The following is a 22,446-nucleotide window of genomic DNA, read 5'->3' as shown; positions in this document are numbered from 1 at the left end:
CCTCTCTTTTTTTCCTAGGCGTTAGCATCATGTATCAAGGATGGGACAACAGTAGTGTCAGAGCCAGAGGAATCTGTAATGGCCTGACTGAAGGAGCCCTTTAATAAAGGGAGTTTGCCTGTGAGGTGAAGGGCAGGGGCCGGAGGGTTGAGAGTCAGAAAACCTTGTTGAAGTTATGCATTTATCATTTTTCTCCCCATTTCAGGGATGTTAGGATCACCATGTCAGCATGCCAAAAACTTGGCAGTGCATTGTGGGGAGTTTTGTCACATTCTCTATTGTATCACAATATGCTGGTTTTAATTTGCTTTCTTTCATTGAAGGGTAGAGATGATCACACACTGGATTGTCTAAAAATGTCCTGATGAGTCTATTTTGCTTAGGCTGGCTCTGATGCCTGTTAACATCTCTACATATCTGATCAGAATTCCTCTATGGACTTTGATTTCACAAAGATTGCAACAAAGAGTTGAGAGATGCCCAGGTGGCAAAGGTCTGAGATTCCATATTCATAAAAAGTTGTCTGTTTTACTAGTAGAGGTTGTATTTTAAACTAGTGTTTTTGGTGAGAGTTAATAAATGGAATGACATCAAATTGAAAAGTTTTCTGCAATGCAAAGGAAATAATTAGGAATGTGAAGAAAGAACCCAAAGAATGGGAGAAAATCTTTGTTAGTTACTCTTGTGACAGAGGATTAATATCTAGAATATATAAAGAGATCAAAAAACTTTACTCCAAAAAAATCAAATAACCCAATTAAATAAATGGGCAAATGAATTAAATAGACACTTCTCAAAAGAAGAAACACAAATAGCCAACAAATATATGAAAAAAATGTTCAACATCATTATCAATTAGGGAACTACAAATCAAAACTATACTGAGATTTCATCTTACACCAGTCAGAATGGCAGCCATCAAGAATACAAATAACAATAAATGCTAGATAGGATATAGAGAAAAAGGAATATTTTTACACTGTTGGTGGGACTCTAAATTAGTACAACCACTATGGAAATCAATATAGATGTTTTTCAAAAGACTAGGCATGGAACTACCATATGACTCAGCTGTACCATTCCTCAGTATTTATCCTAAAGAATTAAAGTCATACTACAGTGATCCATGCATACCCATGTTCATAGCAGCACAATTCACAGTAGCCAAACTGTGTAACCAGTCTAGCTAGGTGTCCATCAACAAATGAATGAATAAAGAAAAAATTATACACACACACACACACACACAATGGTATTTTACTCAGCCATAAAGAAAAATGAAATTATGTCATTTGCAGGAAAACGGATGGAACTAGAATTGAAATAAGTCAAACTCAGAAGGTCAAAGTTTATGTTTTCTCTCAAATGCAGAAGATAGAGAAGAAAAAGGACAAGAAAATTTAGGGGTGATCACATGAAAATCAAGGCAGATCAGTAGGGGAAAGGGGCCAAAAGATGGGAGGAGGTAGAAGGGCTGAGGAGTGATATTCGCCAAATTATGTTATATTTCATGTAAGTACGAATGTGTAACAACAAATACCATCGTTGTGTACAACTATAATACACCAATAAAAGATGTGGAAAAAATAAAGTTAGGCTTTTTGGGATTTAGTGGATGTAATTGCATCCACACATATTTCAACTAAATCAGGAAATTAAAACAGGTTTGACAAGTGGACAGGGGATGTCTTGTTTCAGGGCAAAGGTAGAAAGAGGATACTTTTGAGACACTTGTTATCTGAAAACTAGGTTTTAGGGGAGTTTGACTGCTCAGATCCCCAAAGCTCAGAATTTACTTCTAGAAGAAATCCTGATGGAGGTCATGCTGCTGAACAAATAAGGTGACTGGCTATGACTCATGTTCAAGTCATTCAATACTCAAAACTAATCCATGTTCTCCTATAACACTGAGGATTCTGGTGGAGCAGCTGGGTTCCTGTAGACCCTCCTTTCTGTAAGCATTGCATCATATGCCATGGGGGATGCCAAGGAGATGCAGTTGGTACAGGGTAGGGGTAATAAGACATTGAAAGAAAGATTCTACCAATTCAAGGGGAGAAATGAAAAATATTAAATGAGTGGACAGGGACTATCTGATGACAATTTCTATACCTATATAGCAGGTGCGCAGAAGAATATTGAGGATAAACAAGTAACTTCAGAGGAAGAAAGGTGGGGATGGTTTAGGAAGACTCACAGAAGATAGGGAGGTTGGATGGGATTGGGTAAAGCGGCAAGACTAACCTAGAGATGAGAGATAGGGAGGATGGTGAGCTCTCCAGTTTGGAGGCCAGAGGAGGCAACAGGCCAGCATGTGTCAAACTCCATCCAGCCAAGGGGTTATGATGCATGGGCTTTGATGCAGTTGGGAAAGAGTGCAGAAATGGAGATATTCTGGTATGAATGTGGCAGTATGGATAGAATGGACTAAAGTGGTGAGAGACTACAGACCACAAGACCAGTTGCTGGAATACTATTGAAGTCATCCAAGTGTGAAGCAAAATGCTCCCATGAATCCTCAACATGGAGGATGCTTCATTCATTGACTTCCACTTCAATTCAAAAAGCACAGCCTACCCTATGCCGAGCTGGCAACATTAGAAATTTTTGAGTAAAGTTATTGCCCCATCAATCCCACAGCAAATAGCTCAGGCATCGTTTGCAATGATCTTCTGTGTCATTGCCCTGACTCTCTACCAGTAATAATTCATCTCTTATGAATACTTTAACCAGACTGAGACCCATACTGATATTAGAATGATAATTTGTGACCTGAAAGAGTTCCAGCTTCTGTGATGGGAGACTTATTTGGTTGTTGCTGTTCATGTCTACCTGTCCCTTTCCTTAGATGTGTTAACAGTATAAACCACAATTTCGCATGATGCAAGAAAAGCCAGGTGATTAGTGTTTCATTAGTATCCATATTTTAAAGATTCCTATTTCCATGCATATTTATGGGTGTCTTATACCCAATTGGAACTAAAATTTATTTAGCAGCAATTATAATAGAAAGGATCATAAAGATTATTTTGATTATAGCAAGTGCTTGCAGTTTAGGGTCATATAGCTCTTTTGGGTCCTCAGGTTCTCAAAATGCCCTGATTCACCTCTGCCTGGTTGTTAAATGCTCTGAATGCATTCACCGCTACTATGTGGGTGTCATCTGAAACAGTCTGAGAGTAGTGTCACAGAAGTGCAGGCAGTCGGACAAGTCATCTGATGGGCCATGTGTTGTTACCATCTATGATATGTTGTTAAACTCTGCTACAAGAATGTGATTGCAGATGTCAAATTGACAAGTAATTTTGTTGTCCATGTCTTTAAGAACAGGAAACCCGTCAATGTTGTAAAATCAGTGGCTTTCTCAGGGCTTTCAATGCATCAGCAGAGACAGTTCCTTTCCAAATATTTGTGTAACCTCAGCACTTTTTGGTCAAAAGGCTTTTGTTAACACTACCATTACTTTGTCCATACTTGAATAAGGGGCTTAAAGCATTTGAGAGGCAGGGAGCTGGTGGGGAGCAACCACCTAGTGGAAGCAGCCAATCACTTTCTTCTTTTTTTCTCCTCTGGCTTCAGCTGTTCTCTTTCTTCCTCCAAGGGATGATTTTATCTTCTTAAACGATACATTCATTATAGGCTCATTGTGCTCCCAGATTTAAGGTTAAACATGCTTGGAATTATTTTGGCAACCCTGATTAGGATATTGATTCTGAGGAGGGTAGGGGAATACCATTATTTCACAAACAAAATTTAATTTCCAAGATGCCATCTAATGCCTTCTTGTATTTGGCCATGTCCAAGATGAAGACTAAGAGAAGTCCAAATGTTGAGAGGGTTTCTGGTGGAGAATCTGAATCAGAGTGGTAAAGGCATGAAGATAAGCAGATGAAAGCCTCCAATTACAGAAGGACATTAAACCAAAGGGAAAAATCATTAAAAAAAGGCATTAAAAAAGTAGTTTTAATTTTGCAGGCTGTGACAATCAGTTGGCTTTGGCTTCCTAAAGTTCTGGAAGTTCCAATGTCAGGAAGAAAGAATGTCAAGATGATTAAGAATATCTGGCATGGGCATGGGAATAGAGAATGGCTATGGGCCCAAGGGTGGCATCATAAAGCCAGGACATGAGTTGAATTATCTTAAACCACTTTGCAAGCAATAGATGGCACACATTTTTAATAAGCAACTGTGAGAAAGAACATTTTCAGGTGTACATTTTAATGCTTTTATTGTGGGTGTATGTAGGTACTCTACCCCTGGGAATACCCACCTACTTGATGTTTTCCATTGTCAACTAGAATTAGAATCCCCACCAGGTGTTCTGCTGTTTGGTTCCAACTTTAAAAACACACTCACAGACAAAAGCAAAGAATTGGAGGTGTCAGGATCTTTAAAATAGCATTTTCTTTCACATTATGTAAAGAATAATTTGCATTAAAACTGATATTATAAAAACAGCAATAACAACAATAAAAACAACCCCTCCTTTTCCCTAAAAGCTTCTTAAAGCCTTTAAAGGTAATTCTTCTTAATAGAGGAAACAAATTCCCTACTGACTGTGTTTAAGCTCAGCTTTCCTATGAACTAGTGGAGATTGCTGGTGAATTACTTTATCTTTAGATTTTTAGTATTCTCATCTGTAAAACGGGAATAATGATGTTCACTGCTTGAGGTATGGTGAATACTAAATATGATAATGCATGTGAAGCCCTCAACATTGGGCTTTGCCAATCAAATAGGTGTTCAACAAATGTTCATTCATAACTTATTCTGCTTACATGAGTGTATGGGCATTTTCACAAAGTTGCAAAAGCTCTTTTGAAGGTTATATCACCATGGAAAGAGTTTATTGCTAAGAAGAGAAGACAGTAGCTTAACATGAAACATAATTAAATCTTCCCTGTCTTAAACAGAGTGCTAAGTTGGAAGTTTCCATGTTGGCACCAAGATTCAAAAGGTGTTGTATTTCAAAGGAAAGACTAGACTATATGCTGACTACATAGAGGGGGATTCTGAAAACCAACTAGACAATTCCAGAACTAAGGCCTCCACAGTGGACACGGAGAACTTTTGAAATTCTGTGCATCTTCTCCACTTCCAGGGGTGGGACATGGGGAGCTTTCTCCTTACCTTAAGGTTAATAAAAGAGGTTGGATCAATATCATACTCTCAAATTTGGGGACATGTACCTAAAGAGTGCAAAGACAAGACGCTGTGGTTTTTGAGCTTAGAGGGGAGAAGGAAGAAAAAGGAAGAGAAAGGAGAGAAAAAGAGAGAGAGAAGGAGAAGAGGAAGAAAGAATGAAAGAAAGAGAGGAAGGAGAAGAGGAGGGGAGGAAGAGGAAGAGGAGAAGGGGGAGAGAGAGAGAATGAGCCCTGCATACAATAGGCATTAGTTACACATCCATTGATAGCAAGGGTAAGAATATATGTTTCTCTAGACTCATGAATCTGAGCCATTAGATGTTCTAGAGGACCCTCTGGAGAATGGGCACTAGGACAGCACCAGAGAGGGCTTTGGGGAGCAGATCTGAAGTACAGCAAGCTCTGAAATGGAAATGGGCAGGTGGAAGGAAACACATGGCCTAAAGAAATGTGCTTTTGGAAAGCCCCTTCCAGACCTGGGAAGAACTCATGAAAGACTTGGCCTGGGCCGTCTGCTCTCCTGGGCCACAGATGGCTGAGGCCATCCCCTCTTGTGTCCCCACTTCAACCTGGTGGATCAGAAACATCATTAACAAGTGAGGGAGGAGGGGAATCATTCCAACAGGGACAGAAAGAGGGACCTGGCAGCCCTTTCCTACAGTAGCAAGCAGCAGAAAGGAAGCCTAGCTGGTGGCTGCTGCTTCCATTAGTGGCGTTTCAAATAAGATCTCGAGGTTTGATTGTTGTCAGGGAACTGGGAATCTAATTTTCAATTTAAAGTGACCATAGAAGATTGCATTCCCCAAGAATACAATGGAGCAAGGACCTGAACTTCATCTGGAGGCTCAGGAAGGACCATCACCACGGTTAAGGTTGGAAGGAACAGCCCTTCCCTGAAATATTAAGTCAGAAACACTCAGAAAGGTGATTTCACAATGCCAAAAGTTTGTCAACTAAGAATGCTGGAGATATAGAGGAGAAAAGAAAGCAAGGAGTTTGGGAAAGGAGAAAAGAGAATTTAACAAGCTACCAGAGGTAGAGAATTTCAAATTGTGAATAGAAAATGTATTTTCTCATGAACGATGAATTTGATTTATTTCTGAGAGGTAAGTGCCTGCTATCTATAATACTGATTGTTGTGAACAACCAGAGACATGAAAAATTGTGTTCTGTATGTGTACTATGAACTGAAATGCATTCTGCTGTCATGTATAACAAATTTAGAATAAATAAATAAATTTAAAAAATAAATTCTACTTAAATGTGTTAGGTGCCAAAGTTTCTCTGAGGCTTTTGAAAATCTTAAAATTATGCCAGGGAAAGCCAGTGCCTGCCAAAGGGGACAGTAGTGACAATATCTAAGGAAATGTCAGAAGGAAGAGTCAGAAGCAATTTGACCCGGCCATTTGGCAATTATGTTAGCAAGGTTATTCTCATGAGTAATCAGCAGTATTTGTAAAGTACAATAAAGATGTACTTTTGTGGATCTTTCTTCCCTCTCTTTTCCTTAATTAAATGTAAAACTATCTGAAACTCCCAGACACACTCTTGAACACATTCTTTTATTTGTTTAGTTGTTGAGACCAAAGAAATCTACTGTGTGTGCCTGTGTTTTCCAATTACAAATGATAAGGTGGGATGAAGGAATCCTATTAGATCTTAATGATGTAAGACAGGGTGGATAATGTCAATTCCAAGGTTGCTTTACAGGAACAATTTGCTTATAGACCACAGGCTGAACCCTAGTTATGCAGCCCATTAGCAGCAAACGTCACAGAAGAAACTCTACATCTCTCAGGGAACTGACAGGCCTCCCAGGTAAGAGTCAACTCGATTGATACAATGATCATTCTTATTGGACCTGAATCTTTCTCAGGTTCTTTGACAAAATGAAGTTAGCAGTCTCAGTGCTGTTCTGAGCAGTTGACAGTTCCCACTATGGTAATACTACAACTGAATCTGGCATACTCTGCACTCTGGAGACAAGTGTGTTTTTTTTTTCCCTTAAAATTTTTATTTTAAGATGCTCCATAGTATCTATACTCACATAGATTATTGTAATTGTGAGGTTTGCTATTTTCTCCTTTATTTGGGGTTCCCACTCAAGTGTTAGGAAACATTGATAAAACTTTAATCAAAACATTAAATTAAATTTACACAGATGATTCTACATTGAGATGCGAACTAAGTGGTCTGTTCTTGGAAGGACAGGTGGGGTAGCAGTCAGTGTCCAGGAATTACATCCTTTTCTTGATCAAAGCATAGATGCTTCCCATTAACATCAGTTTTAAAGTTATGTTTGAAAATTATACACTTACTATATTTAAAAGCACACTGGCAAATTTTGAATTATATAAGGATTCTTGGTTTCTCTATGGTGCTATTTTCCTTCTGCTTTTCTGCATACTTTTTACTCAGCTAGAAGGTGGGATAATGAACACAGGACAGGAGAGAGTCAATTATACAAAACGTTGTCTCCAGCTATTGTGAGGGTTCAGTTGGGCATTGCTATAGACTGAGTCTTCACGTGTCTCTCCAAGCTTCACGTGTTGAAAGGTATTTCAAGCATGATGGTATTTGGAAGTGAGATCTTTGGGAAGTAATTAGGCTAAAAGGGCTATGTGATTAGTGTCCTTATGAAACAAACAAACAAACAAACAACCCCCCAAACAAACAAACAAACAAAAACAAAAACAAAAACAAAACAAAACAAAAACACACTTCCACTATGTGAGAACACAGTAAGAAAGATGACTGGCTGTGAACCAAGAACTGGGCCCTCTCCAGATGCTGAATCTGCTGGCACCTCGATCTTGGACTGATCCATCTTGAGAACTGTGAGAAATAAATTTTTGTTGTTTATAAACCTCCAAGTCTATGGTATTTTGCTATAGCAGCCTGAGTGGATTAAGACAGGCATGGTGTTAGAATCAATGATTACTGGTTTCATTGATGACTGGGGAGCAATATTCCATGATACAAAGTGGTTCTCCCAAGAGACCAAATAAGCAAGACTCAGCATGGGAAGAGTTTTAGAATTTAGAATTTGGCAAGAAAACAACAACAAAAAAAATCTCAAAATTCTCCAAATTTGAAGAAGTTCAGCAAGAAATGAGAATTTGGGCAAGGGAAGTGAAATATGGAAGGACTCTTTTGGAAATGAATGGAATTTGCCATTTTGTTCCACGTATCAGAAATGTATTGCTGGTTGTTAGCACATAGATTTCCCCCTGGAAGTGTATTGCTTATGGTAGCATATTTAAAGGTTTTGAGTGTATGTTTGACTAGGTTTGTACAAATATTAATATTTTACATATTAAAAGTATGTCTTATGGTTGTAGACTGCAGACATTGGCAGCATATTCATTGGCAGAACCCCTCTGCTTTATTCCATAATGGATTCAAATCTAAGAGGTTGTTTTACTCAGGCATTCACTCATGTACAAATTGATCACTCATGTACACCTACGAATTCATTCATTCACTCAGTATATCCTTTCTGAGGGCCTGCTGTGTACATGGTACAGGGCCACACCACATTGTACTCATGTCCACTAAAGAAGGTCAGGAAATTACCCAGCCATGTGAATTCTGCAAACCTTTTATTTTGGATTAATAGATTTTTTTTCTGTAAATCTTGTTCTCACATGGCACCAGCAACCCCCCAATGAAGACAGCCTAGTCTCCCTGTGGGCAGGATAGTCAAGATGGTAGCAATTTATATAACCTAAAACTCCTGCTGTTGACAAGAGTTCTACAGGAAACTGCTGCAATTGTCAATGACTTTTGGTGGTCTTTGGAGGTCTCTCCTTTTGAAAAATGATTGTTTACGTGATCAGATGTTTCACTGGACACCTGTGTTCATTGAAATAGTTTCTTATTCTCTCTTGAAAACTGGTAGTTTTTTTTTTTTAACTCCTCAAGGAAGGCCAATATTATTGAAAATTCATTTCTGTATTCCACTTAGTGAATACCTACTGTGTACTTTTCTCAGGTACTGTTCTAGATCTTGGGAATTCGAGAAATATGACTATTTTAAATCTTGCTTTTAAACCACCCTGACTATATATGAAAAGAAAGAAAGGAAGAAAGGAAGGAAGGAGGGAAGGAAGGAGGGAAGGAAGGAAGAAAGGTTGGTGTCTAAAATGCCTGCAGAGGTTAGGTAACAATCAGAACTGTTTTCCAAGGACAAAAATTGCTGGTTTCCTACAGGAGAGCAGAAATGACAGGCATGTGGTTGGGAATAGAACCTCCTCAGTGACCAGACTATAGTCATAACCTCTGTACATTTTGTTCTACCTCAAGAATTCTATGGATTTCTTACTTGGTAAACAGGGATTCCATTCCACCATGCTCTCACAAAGCTTCCCCCATCTATGAATATATTTTAATTTTCCTATCTATAAAATCCTAATTAGAATAAGAAAAGGACATTTCAATTCATGGTTATTTATAACAAGAGCACATATAATATTTCATAAAAGCAAATTCCTTCAAGCCTTAGTTTTGATTTGTAGCTTCTCACATTACTTATTCTTTTTTTCTCACTTTACTTATTTGAATATTACTTATTCAGTGGGATAAAATGAAAATATTTGTAAAGATGATCTAATACTTCCATTTTCAATTCTCTTCAGTGGTTTTACGTTTTCATTATATTTGTCCATTGGAAAGTTCAAGAATTTTCTATGAACCAGAAAACAAAGACAAATTCTTAAGGATGAACTGGAAACATTTTTTTTTCCATCATCATTTCCCCTTTTCTCAAATGATTACAAATTAAACCGTGAGTTCTTTTCATGTTCTCTGCAACTGCCAACATTGTAGAATTGCAAAAACAGTTTTTTTTTTCCTTTCAAAAGAATATCACAACTGGGGTGAAGCCATCTTTTTTGCAGAAAGACCAAGTTTGTGAGCCTTTACACGGCTTTGCCTAAGACTTTAACTTTTAATATGAGCAAAAAATACTTAGAATTTGGAAAAGTATTTCTGCTTCTGCCTGTTGGTACCAGATTAAGAGACTAAATCAGATTAAAGTTATTTATTGCTTGGGAGAACACCTTGACTCAAGGCTTGTCCTTAGAAGCTTTAGCAAACATTCCCAAATGAGGCCCTAGACCTATGAACTGTTTATTTTATATTTTTTCTCCAAATGAGAGAGAGAAAAAAAGAGCTACCGCAATGATAGCAAAAATCTAATCAGGGACCAGTGATTTCCAATATTCCAAATTCATCCTTCATCGAAATAAGTTCTTATTCAATGGGAATTGGTGAAGAAAATGTTTGGCAATTGCTCCAGAAAGTGCTATACATATTTAGCATCTCCTAGTTCTGTGTTTATACGCAGTGAGCGCACTCAGGCTGTAAAGTTGAATTTAAATTAGGATAAACAACAAAACAAGACTCTAAGAAAAGAAAAAAAATAGGGTGGAGAAAGAGGCCACTCCAAGTGCCATTAAAGATGCATCTGTTTATCATCACCCAGTTCTGTGAGTCCAAGATGATTCATGTGCTTTTTATGAAGAGAATATCCATTGTTGTGGCAAAATTAAACGTATTTTGATACTTGCATGCAATATTTATCTATCTGTTCAATCAGAAAAAAGTTGTCCTCATCACTCTAACATATATTACTTTTTCAATTTCCTGCAAGTAATGTTTTCTTAATGTTCTTTAGGGTGAGACCACAGATTTTCTCATTTCTCACAACAAAGACCACAGTTCATTAGAATTATGCTGATGAGTTTTTCTCATAAAATTGCATCCCCATTTTCATAGATGATCAATCTGCACCTTTATCCCCAATGATCAGGCAATTTTTGATAGATGGAAGAGGGCCAGATGTACTCTTCCAACTGAACTTCTCAGAGTTTTCTGGCTCTTACTTTAAATGTCCCTAAAAAATATACATTTGGTATTTCAAATTTGGTCCTGAGGAAATGTGATTTATCATCACTGATAAATCACTAACACAATGATTTCCTGACTGTCCTGTTCTAGGCTCAATGACTTTTAATTAATGCCAACAGAATGAATTTTGGGATTTTACATTACGTTTGAAGTATAGTTTTATCAGGAATATTTTTCTTGCCAGTCTTTCCAGATGAAATAATTCATGAAGTAGACATTTATGTTATTAAATAGTGGAGAAGTTGATGTAGTGATACTTAACATCAAAAAACAAGTGAGTCATTTAGTTATAGAATCATTAATTTAATCAACATCTCAGAGTTAAAAAATAATATATTTAACTTCTTTAAAATATTTGGAGCATTTCTAGCAGTGTTTGTTGAATCAGCTTTAGTTTCTGAGAAGAACAAATTCTTAGTGCTTTCTGATTCATCTTAGTTCTTCACTGCAGAAACAAGTCAAGGTACATAAAACCATAGATAACATCCCCACTTCTACTGTCTTATTTGCATGTGAGCCAAAGGGGCAGAAGCTCTATTTTTATATATCTTAAAACATATGATTTTATGTTTTTGATTTATCAAAAATCAAAATGAGTTCTTAGAGTCCCAGATTACCATGTCCTGAGCATTCGATGCCACTCCCTTTTGTGTTCATTTAAGAAATTTGTGTATCACCTTCTAAACATAAGTATCCTTTCTCTCAAGGACACTTTCATATTTAAAAAATAGTTCTCTTATAACCCAGTGATACTGAGAAGATCCTCACATTAAAAAATCTTCCATGTTTAAGTTGCAACCAAATCCTGAACTTCTATGTGAACTTAAAAGAAATGTTTGTTTTTCTCCCTGTACATATCACTTGTTCCCTCCCTTTGATTACCTGGGATGGCTTCCTAACATTATTTACAGATTTATTGAAGGCAGATGGGAATGTTTTTATTCTAGGGCACCAGAGGAAATCAAGGTACTTACATGAACCTTGTTAGTAATATAATCCTGATTAAATAAAGCATTTTTTACAGAGAAAAGGGTGCTATTATGTCCAGCAGCTGCATAGTCATGTTAGGGAAGCAGGCTGGACATCATCTAGCTGACTGTTGCTTTAATCTGGAGGAAACAAGGTTGTTAAGTTTACCTGGTTACTAACAGTATTGTCAGCAGATTCAAAATTGTGAAACAGGTCCTCACTGCATGCTGGAGGGACCATGGTTTCAAGAGAAATGTGGTCAAGGGACATGTTTAGCATTCACTATTGAAGTGCTAAATGTTTAACATCCTTTATATTGTTAAGTCTTTATAGCAACAGTGAAATGTTAAAATAAATTGAAAGCCAAGTAAATAGACAGTTGTCAGTTTAATTTGGCAGGCACTGTATTAGATACAGTAATGCTGTATGGCCCACTTAAAAGCCTTACACATAAAACTTTAATATATTAAATAGACCTTTAGGTCTACCACCCTAAGAGGATTTAAAAAGTATGTGTATTTGTGTGTGTATATGGGTGTGTGTGTGTCTGTGCGCACATTTACACATATCACAGGATTCTTTCTTTCCTCATGGTTAAAATGCCTTATGGGAGCCAAGAGACCTATGATCTGCCTGGGCCAATTCTGGCAAGATGATATGCAGACCTGAGATACTTTCTAAGGCTGATGTACTGCTTTAGAGACTTACCTCTCTAATATCTTTGATCAGCAAAAATAATAATGATGAAAATATAAATAAAATAACCTGATTATTTATAGCAACAGTTTTCAAAGATATGTATTTATGTACACCTTCAAGAAAAGTCTGAGATTGAAGGGTAAGAAGTATAGTTCTCATTTGCAGATGGAGAAATGAAAGTTCTAGAGGTTCTGACATGTCTATGGGGCATCCAGGAAGTAAAGTAAGTCTTTAAACAAGAGAAAATCAGGGTGGTATAAGAGAACGGGTGGGGCCTCTGGGCCAAAATCTCAGTTCTGCCACTTACAAAGGGTTTTATTCCAGGGAGTCACTTAACCCTGGGCATCTTGAGAGTTGCACAGCTGGGATAATCAAACCTAACTATGAATTGCTCCAGGAGGATTATTGATGACACCAATCCCATGATGCAGGCTTAGAGCAGGGGAGATATTATTTTCATTGTTCTTTTCTAGAAGTTGCTTGGCCCAAGGGAATATCCAGATAAAACTTAGCACTCATCTAAGAGTTAACATGGTTAAAGAACTTAGCATGCTGAAATGAGTCACATGATTATTATTAGGGAGAGAATTTTGCCATAAGGATGCAGTAATTGGAGTGCAAATATGCTAGTGAAAAAGCATTCAAAAAAAGGTGGTTCTGACTAGAGCTATAAATGGCGTCTTTAAGTTACTACCTGTTTAGAATTATAGCTCTTAATTGGGATCCTTCAGGAGTTAATTGGCCCCTCTCCTATTCTTCAGAAAGAAAGGATGTGCCAATAGTCTTGACAGAGAGGCCTACACGAGAGAAAAGATTTCCCTATTTGCAGGAATATGAAGAATTAAAAGCAAAGAAAACCAAAACAAAACGTTGTTGTGATCAGGGCAGGAAAAATGACCGCACAATATTCTGCTTTAGGTGAAAGACTGGTCCTCTCTACTCAATCTCCAGGGGCAAAATCCACACTGGATTTTTAAAAATTGTATATTCCTGCCCACCCATTTTATTGCACATAACAAGTTGCACGACTGAGTTTTGCTGGTGAAGAAGGGTGGAAAGAAAGATCTCAGAGGAGGCTTTTAAAAATTAAGTCGAACAGGTTTCTGGACTGAGGATACTTACATGTCGGAAATGGAGGTGGGGAATGAGGGGGTGGAACGTGAGGCGGAGAGAGGGGAAGCTTTTGGCAGCTCTGGGGAGATCTGGATGAACAATAGGCTGCCTATTGTTCAGGGATGAGGGACTGCACTGTGCTTCTGCTGGTGGAGCTGCTGGGCTCTGAACCCTGATCAGTACCGCGTGTTGGCTGCAGCCGCAGAGCTGCTCTGGTGGCCAAACCTTCCAGGAAGTCCAGAGTCCGCAGAATCACTGCTATCAAGGCTCAAAAGCACCATTTACCCAAGAGGGCCACAACTCAGAATGGCAAGGATTCAAAAGCTGGACTTCATTGATTCATCAACCGCCTCCCTGGACTCCACTTCTGACCTGTCATATAGCAGATTACAAAACTCCAAAGGGAGCGTATTTTCAGCATGGGCCTTGGGACAACCACACATTAATCTGCACTCGATTTGCATATTATGAGTCCCAGGGAGTTCTTGGAATGGTCTGAGACCCCTTATTTCTGAAACATAATAAGTAGGCAACAAAGCAGTAGCACAAAAGCAAAGCCCGTGTTGCAAAGCAAACCTCCTTAGGAGGAAGTTCTTTTCTGATTTAAATGAATATTTCGCATTTAAAAAACCATGGACAAGAATGAGTGTGAATTATTTCCCGTAGCATTTTTCTAAAGCCTGCTCGGAGAGTATAAATTCTGTGAAGTGTTGGGTTGGGGAAAGAGGGTTTAAGAAAGTTAAATTCCGCGGGGTGGCCCGATTGCCCATCTCCACCCAGGAGAATAAGCCACGCGAGTCTCTGCAGCGCAGGACCTGAGTTTGTGGTGGGCACCAAGCTAGACAGCTGGGCAGCTCATTTGACCCGGGAATCCTTGTTTGTGGAGCCTCTAGAGGGGCTCATAAGGCTCACACTTAAGGAAAACCTGCATTAATGCAATTGCTTCTTCTGAAATGAGGAAACAAAGCTCTTAATCGGGCTCGAAGGGCAGATTTGATATGTTATTAGAAAGATCGAGGTTGTTTATTATTGTTGTTTTATCTTTATTACTTCAATGAAGCCTGGGTAAAATTCTTATAATGTTAGTAACCCCACAAACATATATTTCCCAGTCTCTAGGCAGAGCAGATTTTTATAAATGTTCTCTAAAAAAAATGCTACTTGGAATATAATTCACTCAATGGGATTTAAGTTTTATACCTTTTTTTATATATAAAAAACTTCATATGATGACATTTGCAAATGAGAAATTAAAATCTTTTGTCAGACTCTTTGAAGTTTTGGTTTGGAAAATATAGCCAAAACCATTAGTTAAGCATGTTATGTAAATAGATTGCTCTGTTCATAATCTTCTTGAGAAAACACACAGTTGCCAACTCTGAACTTTCAATAAAATAGGTTTGGTTCTTATTTATGTAAAATGTTTAAATATACTCTATTGTTTCTCTGTATTAAAAACAGTATCATTTTGTATGCAGTTTGTATCTTGCTTTCTCAATATTTTGTAGTAAAAAAAATTCAAAATTTGCATGGAAAAGAGTCACCGATTTATCAATGTAATTACTTTGGGAATGGGAGGAAAGGGTATCAATTTTAAGTTTGTCTGTAATTTTTTGGGAGGGAGAAGGGATTGAACTCAGAACCTCATGCATGCTAGGTAAGTATTCTACCACTAGGCTGAATCCCCAGCCCAACTTTTGTTTCTTTTAAAAATGAACAAGAGAAATGAAACTAATATGGAGAATGTAAACAGGATGTTTTGTGGGGTTTTTTTTTTTGTACAGTTAGTTGATATACATTTTATGCATGTCACCATTAAAAAAGAAATACAACAATATATATGAAATTCCCTAAATTCTTTGTCAATTGGCTTTGGCCCATTATGTTCAATGCTCCTCATTTGCTTTGGTCACATGGTCAGAATCACATACTATTTTCCACAGGGATTGGAAATAGTTTTACAAATTTGTGCAGCTATAGTTTTGTAGATTCTTTTAGCAGATCTAATAAAACCTATAGAGGGCTCAATAGACACTTATTGAATACATTCATTTATCTCTCAATCCTTTGGCTGAGAATAGCATATGTTATAACTTTATCTTTGTTCATCTTGTAGTGATTTGCTCTAAAAGATTCCCATCTTCCTATTTAAATTATGTGCTAAATTATTTCAGTGGCACATAGCAGGGTCAACTGCTGGCTTTTCATTTGAAAGGGAATAGGTATAATTTATTAAATGCATGAGACATATCAGGAACTGTGCTAAGCACTTTTCCTATTATCAAGTTTAACCCCACGACAAATACATGTGAGAAGCCTTATCATTTCCCTTTTATTGATGAGAAAACAAATGCCCGGAAAAGTTATATAACTTATCCAAAGCCACACAACTAAAAAATGACAGTGTTTTGTATTTCGTAGCTAAAACCCATGCTTGTAGCTACTCTGCTGCCCTCTGGAGATATTATTTAGTTCATTATTACAATTCAGAGGAGTATCTGTATGTAAGCATCATGTTTCTTCAATTCTAAGATATATATTTTAAAATCACATTTTAAAGTGATAATTGGACAGTTGGTGTGTACATATAAAGTGCTAGTGATATTCCTGCTTCTCCATACACCTTTCTCTAGCCCACAGCAGTTGAATACAGGCGAGTCAAAATCAATGGTTTGTACAAGCCACAATGCATAGGCTATAGGTAGTTTTTCTTTCATCAGCTTGAGATCATTTTAGAAGGCAGCTTCTATCCTACATTGCTACAGCAAATCCTTCTGTCTCACCAAACCAATTCTGCTCAGCCAACATTTAGTCATATTATAGTTTGTCTATTATTGAATAACCTGTGTGGGTCTCCTTACCTTTTTTATTCTATTTGTACATTAAAAATAATGTTGTTTAGTTGTTTTTTTGTTGTTGTTTTTACTTGACTGGCTCTTTAAAGACAAAAGGGGAGGGGGTCTTGGAGTTCACTTGCTACCACTTAAGGAAACTTCACAGTGGTCGAGGACTTAATTTCATCAGGAAACATTCCCAGCTTCAGTTAAAATGTAAAATGCTTTCTTTAACCCCAGGATAAAATAAAATTTCATTTGCTTTTACTTTTCTGTAATAATGCCAATAAGGAGATATTGCCAGGGGCACAAGGGAAGCCAATTCTATTGCTGAACAAATCGATGGAAAATCTACTTGCCAAATTCTGAACATACTCACTGAATGTGTATTAGGAACACACACACACAACACACAACATACACACACACACACTCACACACAAACACACTCACACTCCCCCAACCCACTGCTGAACTATCCAGAATAAAGATGAGATTTCCTTAGAATAACTTAACGCCTTACTACTAAGATTCTCACTCTCTCAAATGCCTCACACATAGATACTCACACAGGTTCATGTGAAGTTATGAACTGAAAACACGTATCATCTTGATTAATAGATAGCATTTATGGAGTGATAGCATTGAGAGAAGATTGTGAGTCTGACTCCATTCTAAGCACTTTAATCCTAGAGCTGGTGTCATTATTATCCCTACTTTTCTCTGGAGGCACAGAGAGAATATGGACATTGACCAAGGTATCCTGACTAGTGAAGGAGAGTCTGGTTCTCAAAGAACCCTTTCTCTTTACCTATACACTGAATTGCCTTTTGCTGCATATGCAAATCAAATATGGTTTTCTTGAAAATGCTAAACAAAACTCTAAGTGGTGATGAAAAAGATAATTCTGGTCAACATTTATTGAATCTTTACCTGTGAACTCAGGCATTGTGGTAGGCTCCCTACCCCCATGATCGTATTTAATGCTCCCAATCTAGGGGCTTAGATTTTATCATCCTTATTTTGTAGTCAGGAAGACTGAGGCTTAGACGGCTCAAGGAATTTGCTCTAGGTCATAGAGCTAGCTATTGGCCAACCTGGGATTCAAAGATTCACTAGAGATGTCTAGTGCTTATCCCATTGCCTACCAATTCTTGCATGAACTCCCAATCCACTAAGAGAACTACTGTCCGTGTTCATAGCAATGCCATATCCAATATCAGTTTTATGACCACTAATAACCAGGAGGACATTTGCTACCTTCCCGTCTTAAAGCTGAGTCTGACCTAATTTTAAAACCTTTAAACATTCCTGGGTGAGACATGTACTTTGTGACTTAGAATGTAGCATTTCTGTTAAAATGAATAACTCTATTAAATAGTAGTGCCTGCCTTTTGAATTAATGGTACATGAATGGGAAAAGTTAGAACTTATAGAAATGACAGTTTTACTTTCATATTTGCTCAAATTATTGGTTCTGGTGAACCAAAAAAAAAAAAAATGGGAGCAGAAATAAAAACCCTTTGATATAGTGAGATTTCCCATCTAAGTTTATTGGAATACAGTTAATGGAGACACAGATTCCAAGATGGGGAAACAAACTGCTAGTTTGTGAGATTTCTTCCTATTGAGAGTGGAAGGCCAGGACCCCAAAGGAAGATTCTGGCATGTCTCCTCACGTGGGGTGGGCATCTGCCCACCTGAGGCACTAGACGTGGTACCACTTGTGCTGAGTGTCAGGGGCTAGCACAGGTTGCAGGAGGTATGACTGTTTCACATGGCTTCCATTTGAATTTTAAGGGTGAGGTTGTGGCTTGGGTTGGTTATATCACTGTCCCAAGATCATAAGACCAGGAAGAGGCAGTCCCAAGTAAGTCTGGATTCAAAGGCAGTGTTCTTACCTACTGGGCAATCCCGTCTTTTGTTTCCAAGTAGCCAAAAGAATCTTAGCAGGTGGAGAGTGAAGATCAGGGCATTTTGGAATAGAATTATCCCACTTCTTAATCAAACCATATTTGATTTGCATATGCAGCAAAAGGCAATACAGTGTATAGGTAAAGAGAAAGGGTTCTTTGAGAACTAGACTCTCCTTCACTAGTCAGGATACCTTGGTCAATGTCCATATTCTATACACACCTAACCTCACCAATCAGCATAACTATCCAGAAAAATGTGCTTTTCAAACATAGGTTTAGATTTTAATGCAAATTTCAAAAGTTGAAAAAAGAAGAGAAAGAAAGAGAGAGAAAGAAAAAAAAAACAGTTGACCTCAAAAGCTCTAGTAAAATAGTCTCTAAATTTATAAGAGTTTTCTCTTTATACCTTTTCTTGGAAAATTCTTTGGAGACTTTTAAGAAATTGAAATGGTATAGTAATTCTAGTTTCCATGTTATTTTGAACAAGGCTAATTGTATTAACCTGGTTCTAATGTATTCTTACCTTTTGTATCACCCTAACACAAGCCACACACACATACACACACACACACACACACATACAACATAAACCAAATAATCTTTGCTTGTATCATTTGGGTATAATTTGACTACAGGCTGTTTACCTCATCTTCAAAGGCTCAAACACGCATCTCTGTGCCAACAGATGCAGGGTATGCACCCTTTTCTGAGAAAATGACTGTGTTTATTCCCAAATATTACAAAGATTAAGACAAAAAAAATAGTGTTTCATGAATGTGGCCAAATCATCTGCTTGAGAGGTATTTTAAGTCTAGGACTCTTTCTGTACTAGGAGGTGGATAAGATACCATAGGACACATGTTAAAATACAGGCAAGATGTCATGAATGGGCATGATTAGTGTCTCTGTAAATGTAATTTTTTTTTCTACTTTGAGAGGTTTGTTTACTACATCAAATACCATAGCAGAGTTTCTAATTTTCTCTTGGCTACCTTTTGGCTGGGAGCTATCCCTGGGCTCAGAGGCTAGCAAAGATTGTAACTCTAGTCCCTGAGAATTTGTAACTGGCTAAATGATCAGCCATTAAATCTTCAGAAAAATAAACTCCTAAAAATTCCTTCTACATAATAAAGCATTTTACCCATCATAAATACTCAAGTGGTAGAATATGGTAGTGCATTTTACTTGAATGTTGGAACAGAAAAATCAGAGGGAAATACCCATTCAGGGAAGTGTGGTTCCTATCTTAAGCTCTTAAAATTTACATCTCAAGGGCCATGCACCTGGCAGGAGTGAAAGAGGGTGTTCTATTTCTGGGCACAGCTCTAGAAAGCATCTTCCAGGACCGAACTGATGTGAATATGAGTTATAGATATTAAAACCAACTTTTCCTCCACCCCAGCAACCTCATCCCTCCAGAAATCTTAATAGGCTTTTGAGAGCCTCCATTTGGAGCTGGCTGCATAAAATGATCCTTTGATGAAAAGGGATTGGAACAAGGGTTAAAGCAGACATTGAAAGGTTACTGTAGAGGGCACAATGTTCATACAACCCTCCTTTAATATGTGTGGTGTGCACCTGTGATAAGATGATTCATTACATGGGGCCTGTCTTTGACAAGCTCCATCGTTCAGCCCTCCGGGTTCTGACGGGACAATCCTGTACCCGCCCAGGAAATATAACAAGGTCAGCTTTTTCTTTCACTGGGACATAGATGAAGATGGTTTAGCTTATAATGCATCTTTGTTTACTCTTTATGTAAAATAAAAAAACAGGGTTTAAGACATTGCAATTCCTGCTCTCCACATAGCAGGCCAAGCAGAGTACATAAACAGACTGCAGGATAAATAAATAACTCTGAGAGAGAAAATCTTTATGAGGATGTAAGCTCCCCATGTTTTTTGATTATAAGCAGCTACATTGGAGAAGCACATACCCTAACAGTGAAGCTGGGTTCTGGGTCAGGCTTTCCATTGGAAGATACCCTCAATATGGTCAGATTCCACTTGCTTTGTATTTATGCACCTTTTAGGTGTTTTGGATTATCCGAAGCTCTGGTGAACATGACATGGGCACATTAGCCATGGAAAGGAATGGACTCTTATGATAAGAGGATGTAACTGGCTCTGACAGACTAAAGAAAATCTACACCCAAGAAAAAGACCACCCAGCTGATAGGAGAATCAGCAAGAGGCCAGGGCCACAGGGCTGACTTGCAATTGGCATCTTTCTAACTCATCCTTTTGTCGCTTTTACAGGACTTCTTCCTTAGTTTCCCCTATACCCAGAAGTTGGCTTTACTGAGATTTGTTTAGAAATCTATAGCAATCAGGGAAGGAAACTTACCAGTTTCCTCTATTATATCCAAGTTTTTTTTTTTAGTGCAAAATAAAAAAGCAAAACTGAAATTTTATTTTTAAATTTAACTTTTGTTTGTTTGTTTCAAAGAATGCCCCAGTAACGAGAGTTAAATTCTTCAACTAAGGTCATAACATGAGTCATTGTATAAAAATAAAAACAAAATAAAACTTTGACATCCTCGGGGAAGGAAAGAAAAATCTTGCTTCTAAAATATAGAAACACCTCCCAACCCTTCTCCTATTCTTGACATTCCTAGTAAACATTATTTATTTGCCTCAGATAGATGCGGTTACATATCACTGTCATGCAAAAGAAATTCATTTCCTTTCCGAGTTCAATCTGCCATAAAAATTCACTCTTGTTCCCATCTCCCACTCACCTGTCCTTGTGCATTAGTAACTAGTTGACCTGTGACCCCCTGAAGACTGGAGAGGGCATTGCCAAAGGCCTGTGAGCTTGCTATGGAGCCCATGGCTGCTGCAGCCGCTGCGGCCTGACTTGCTAGAGGATTATTAACCAGCTGCAAAGAGAGAAAAGATCAGGGTGAAAACCACTGAGAGGCACAGGCATAGCACACGGACATAACATTCACGTGGAGGGGGAGATAGTTCTCGCCCCAATTCTTTCATGCAAAGGGCCCCAAACCCACTGGCGGGGCCTGGTAAAGAATCCCTTGGAAGCTCCAGGCTTGGGGAAGAACGGAAACAAGGCTGGAAGAAAAACCTCCACCAAAAGTGGGCTGCTTGGTGGAGTGTGGGCTTAAAGCTAGTCCCAGGGGGAATGAGTATGAACCTGGAGGACAGAGAGATGATTTTGGAGGAGTCCCTGGATTTTGTCCTCTAGAGTAAATAAAACTCTCAGGAAATGATCTGCTTTTCTTGAGATAATCATGGGAGTAAAATAGGATGTGGTAGGGAGATTTGTGAATGATTCGTCACTTCCACAGGAGAATTGCAGTTTCTTTTAGAGTTGATGGTGAGGCAGATGTCCCAGCCCATTTTCTTCTTTAAGGGGAGTCAGAGTTACTAGAAATGGAAATCTGTGTGCTCAGAGGATGAGTCCAGGGCTAGGACGTTGGGCGGGGGGCGGGGGGGGCTTACTCTGACTATGGGATTCAAGGTCAAGGAGAAGATCCTTTAGTGAACAGTCAGTTGATCTTTACTTGCTGTGTTAGCTAATATATGGTCTTCTTTTGGCCTCTTTACTTTGACAAGGGTAAAACAAAGAGGAAGAAAGAGAGTGGGGAGAGAGACCAGCTCAGGGAGGAGGTTTTGGCTGCCAAAATCTGTTTTTTCCATGGAGACCAATTCAATATTCTTTATCCTGCCAATTTTCCACGCCACAGGTTTTCAGGCCTTCTGACCATGAGGCAGAAGTGTGGCTTGAACTGAAATCTGCATTTAGGTTAATGACTAGATATAAATTCAAGAAACATTTAAACTATTTTCACAGTATTGGTTTTGATACATGAATTTCATTTGTATTTATTCTAGGGTGTTA

At 38.1% G+C, this 22,446-nt stretch overlaps 1 protein-coding gene across 1 annotated transcript in view; it reads right to left on the bottom strand.

Annotated features, from left to right (window-relative positions):
- Positions 1-22,446, bottom strand: part of Pou6f2 (POU class 6 homeobox 2) — a 365,917-nt gene that overhangs the window by 29,052 nt on the left and 314,419 nt on the right. Inside the window, 1 exon segment of the mRNA XM_048786478.1 lies at positions 21,326-21,466. Within this exon segment, the coding sequence (XP_048642435.1) occupies positions 21,326-21,466 (141 nt within the window).

Source organism: Marmota marmota, unplaced genomic scaffold (assembly GCF_001458135.2).
Source record: "Marmota marmota marmota unplaced genomic scaffold, marMar, whole genome shotgun sequence".
NCBI lineage: Eukaryota > Metazoa > Chordata > Mammalia > Rodentia > Sciuridae > Marmota > Marmota marmota.
The sequence above is the reverse complement of the archived record's forward strand: the minus strand, read 5'-3'. Positions and strand labels throughout refer to the sequence as shown.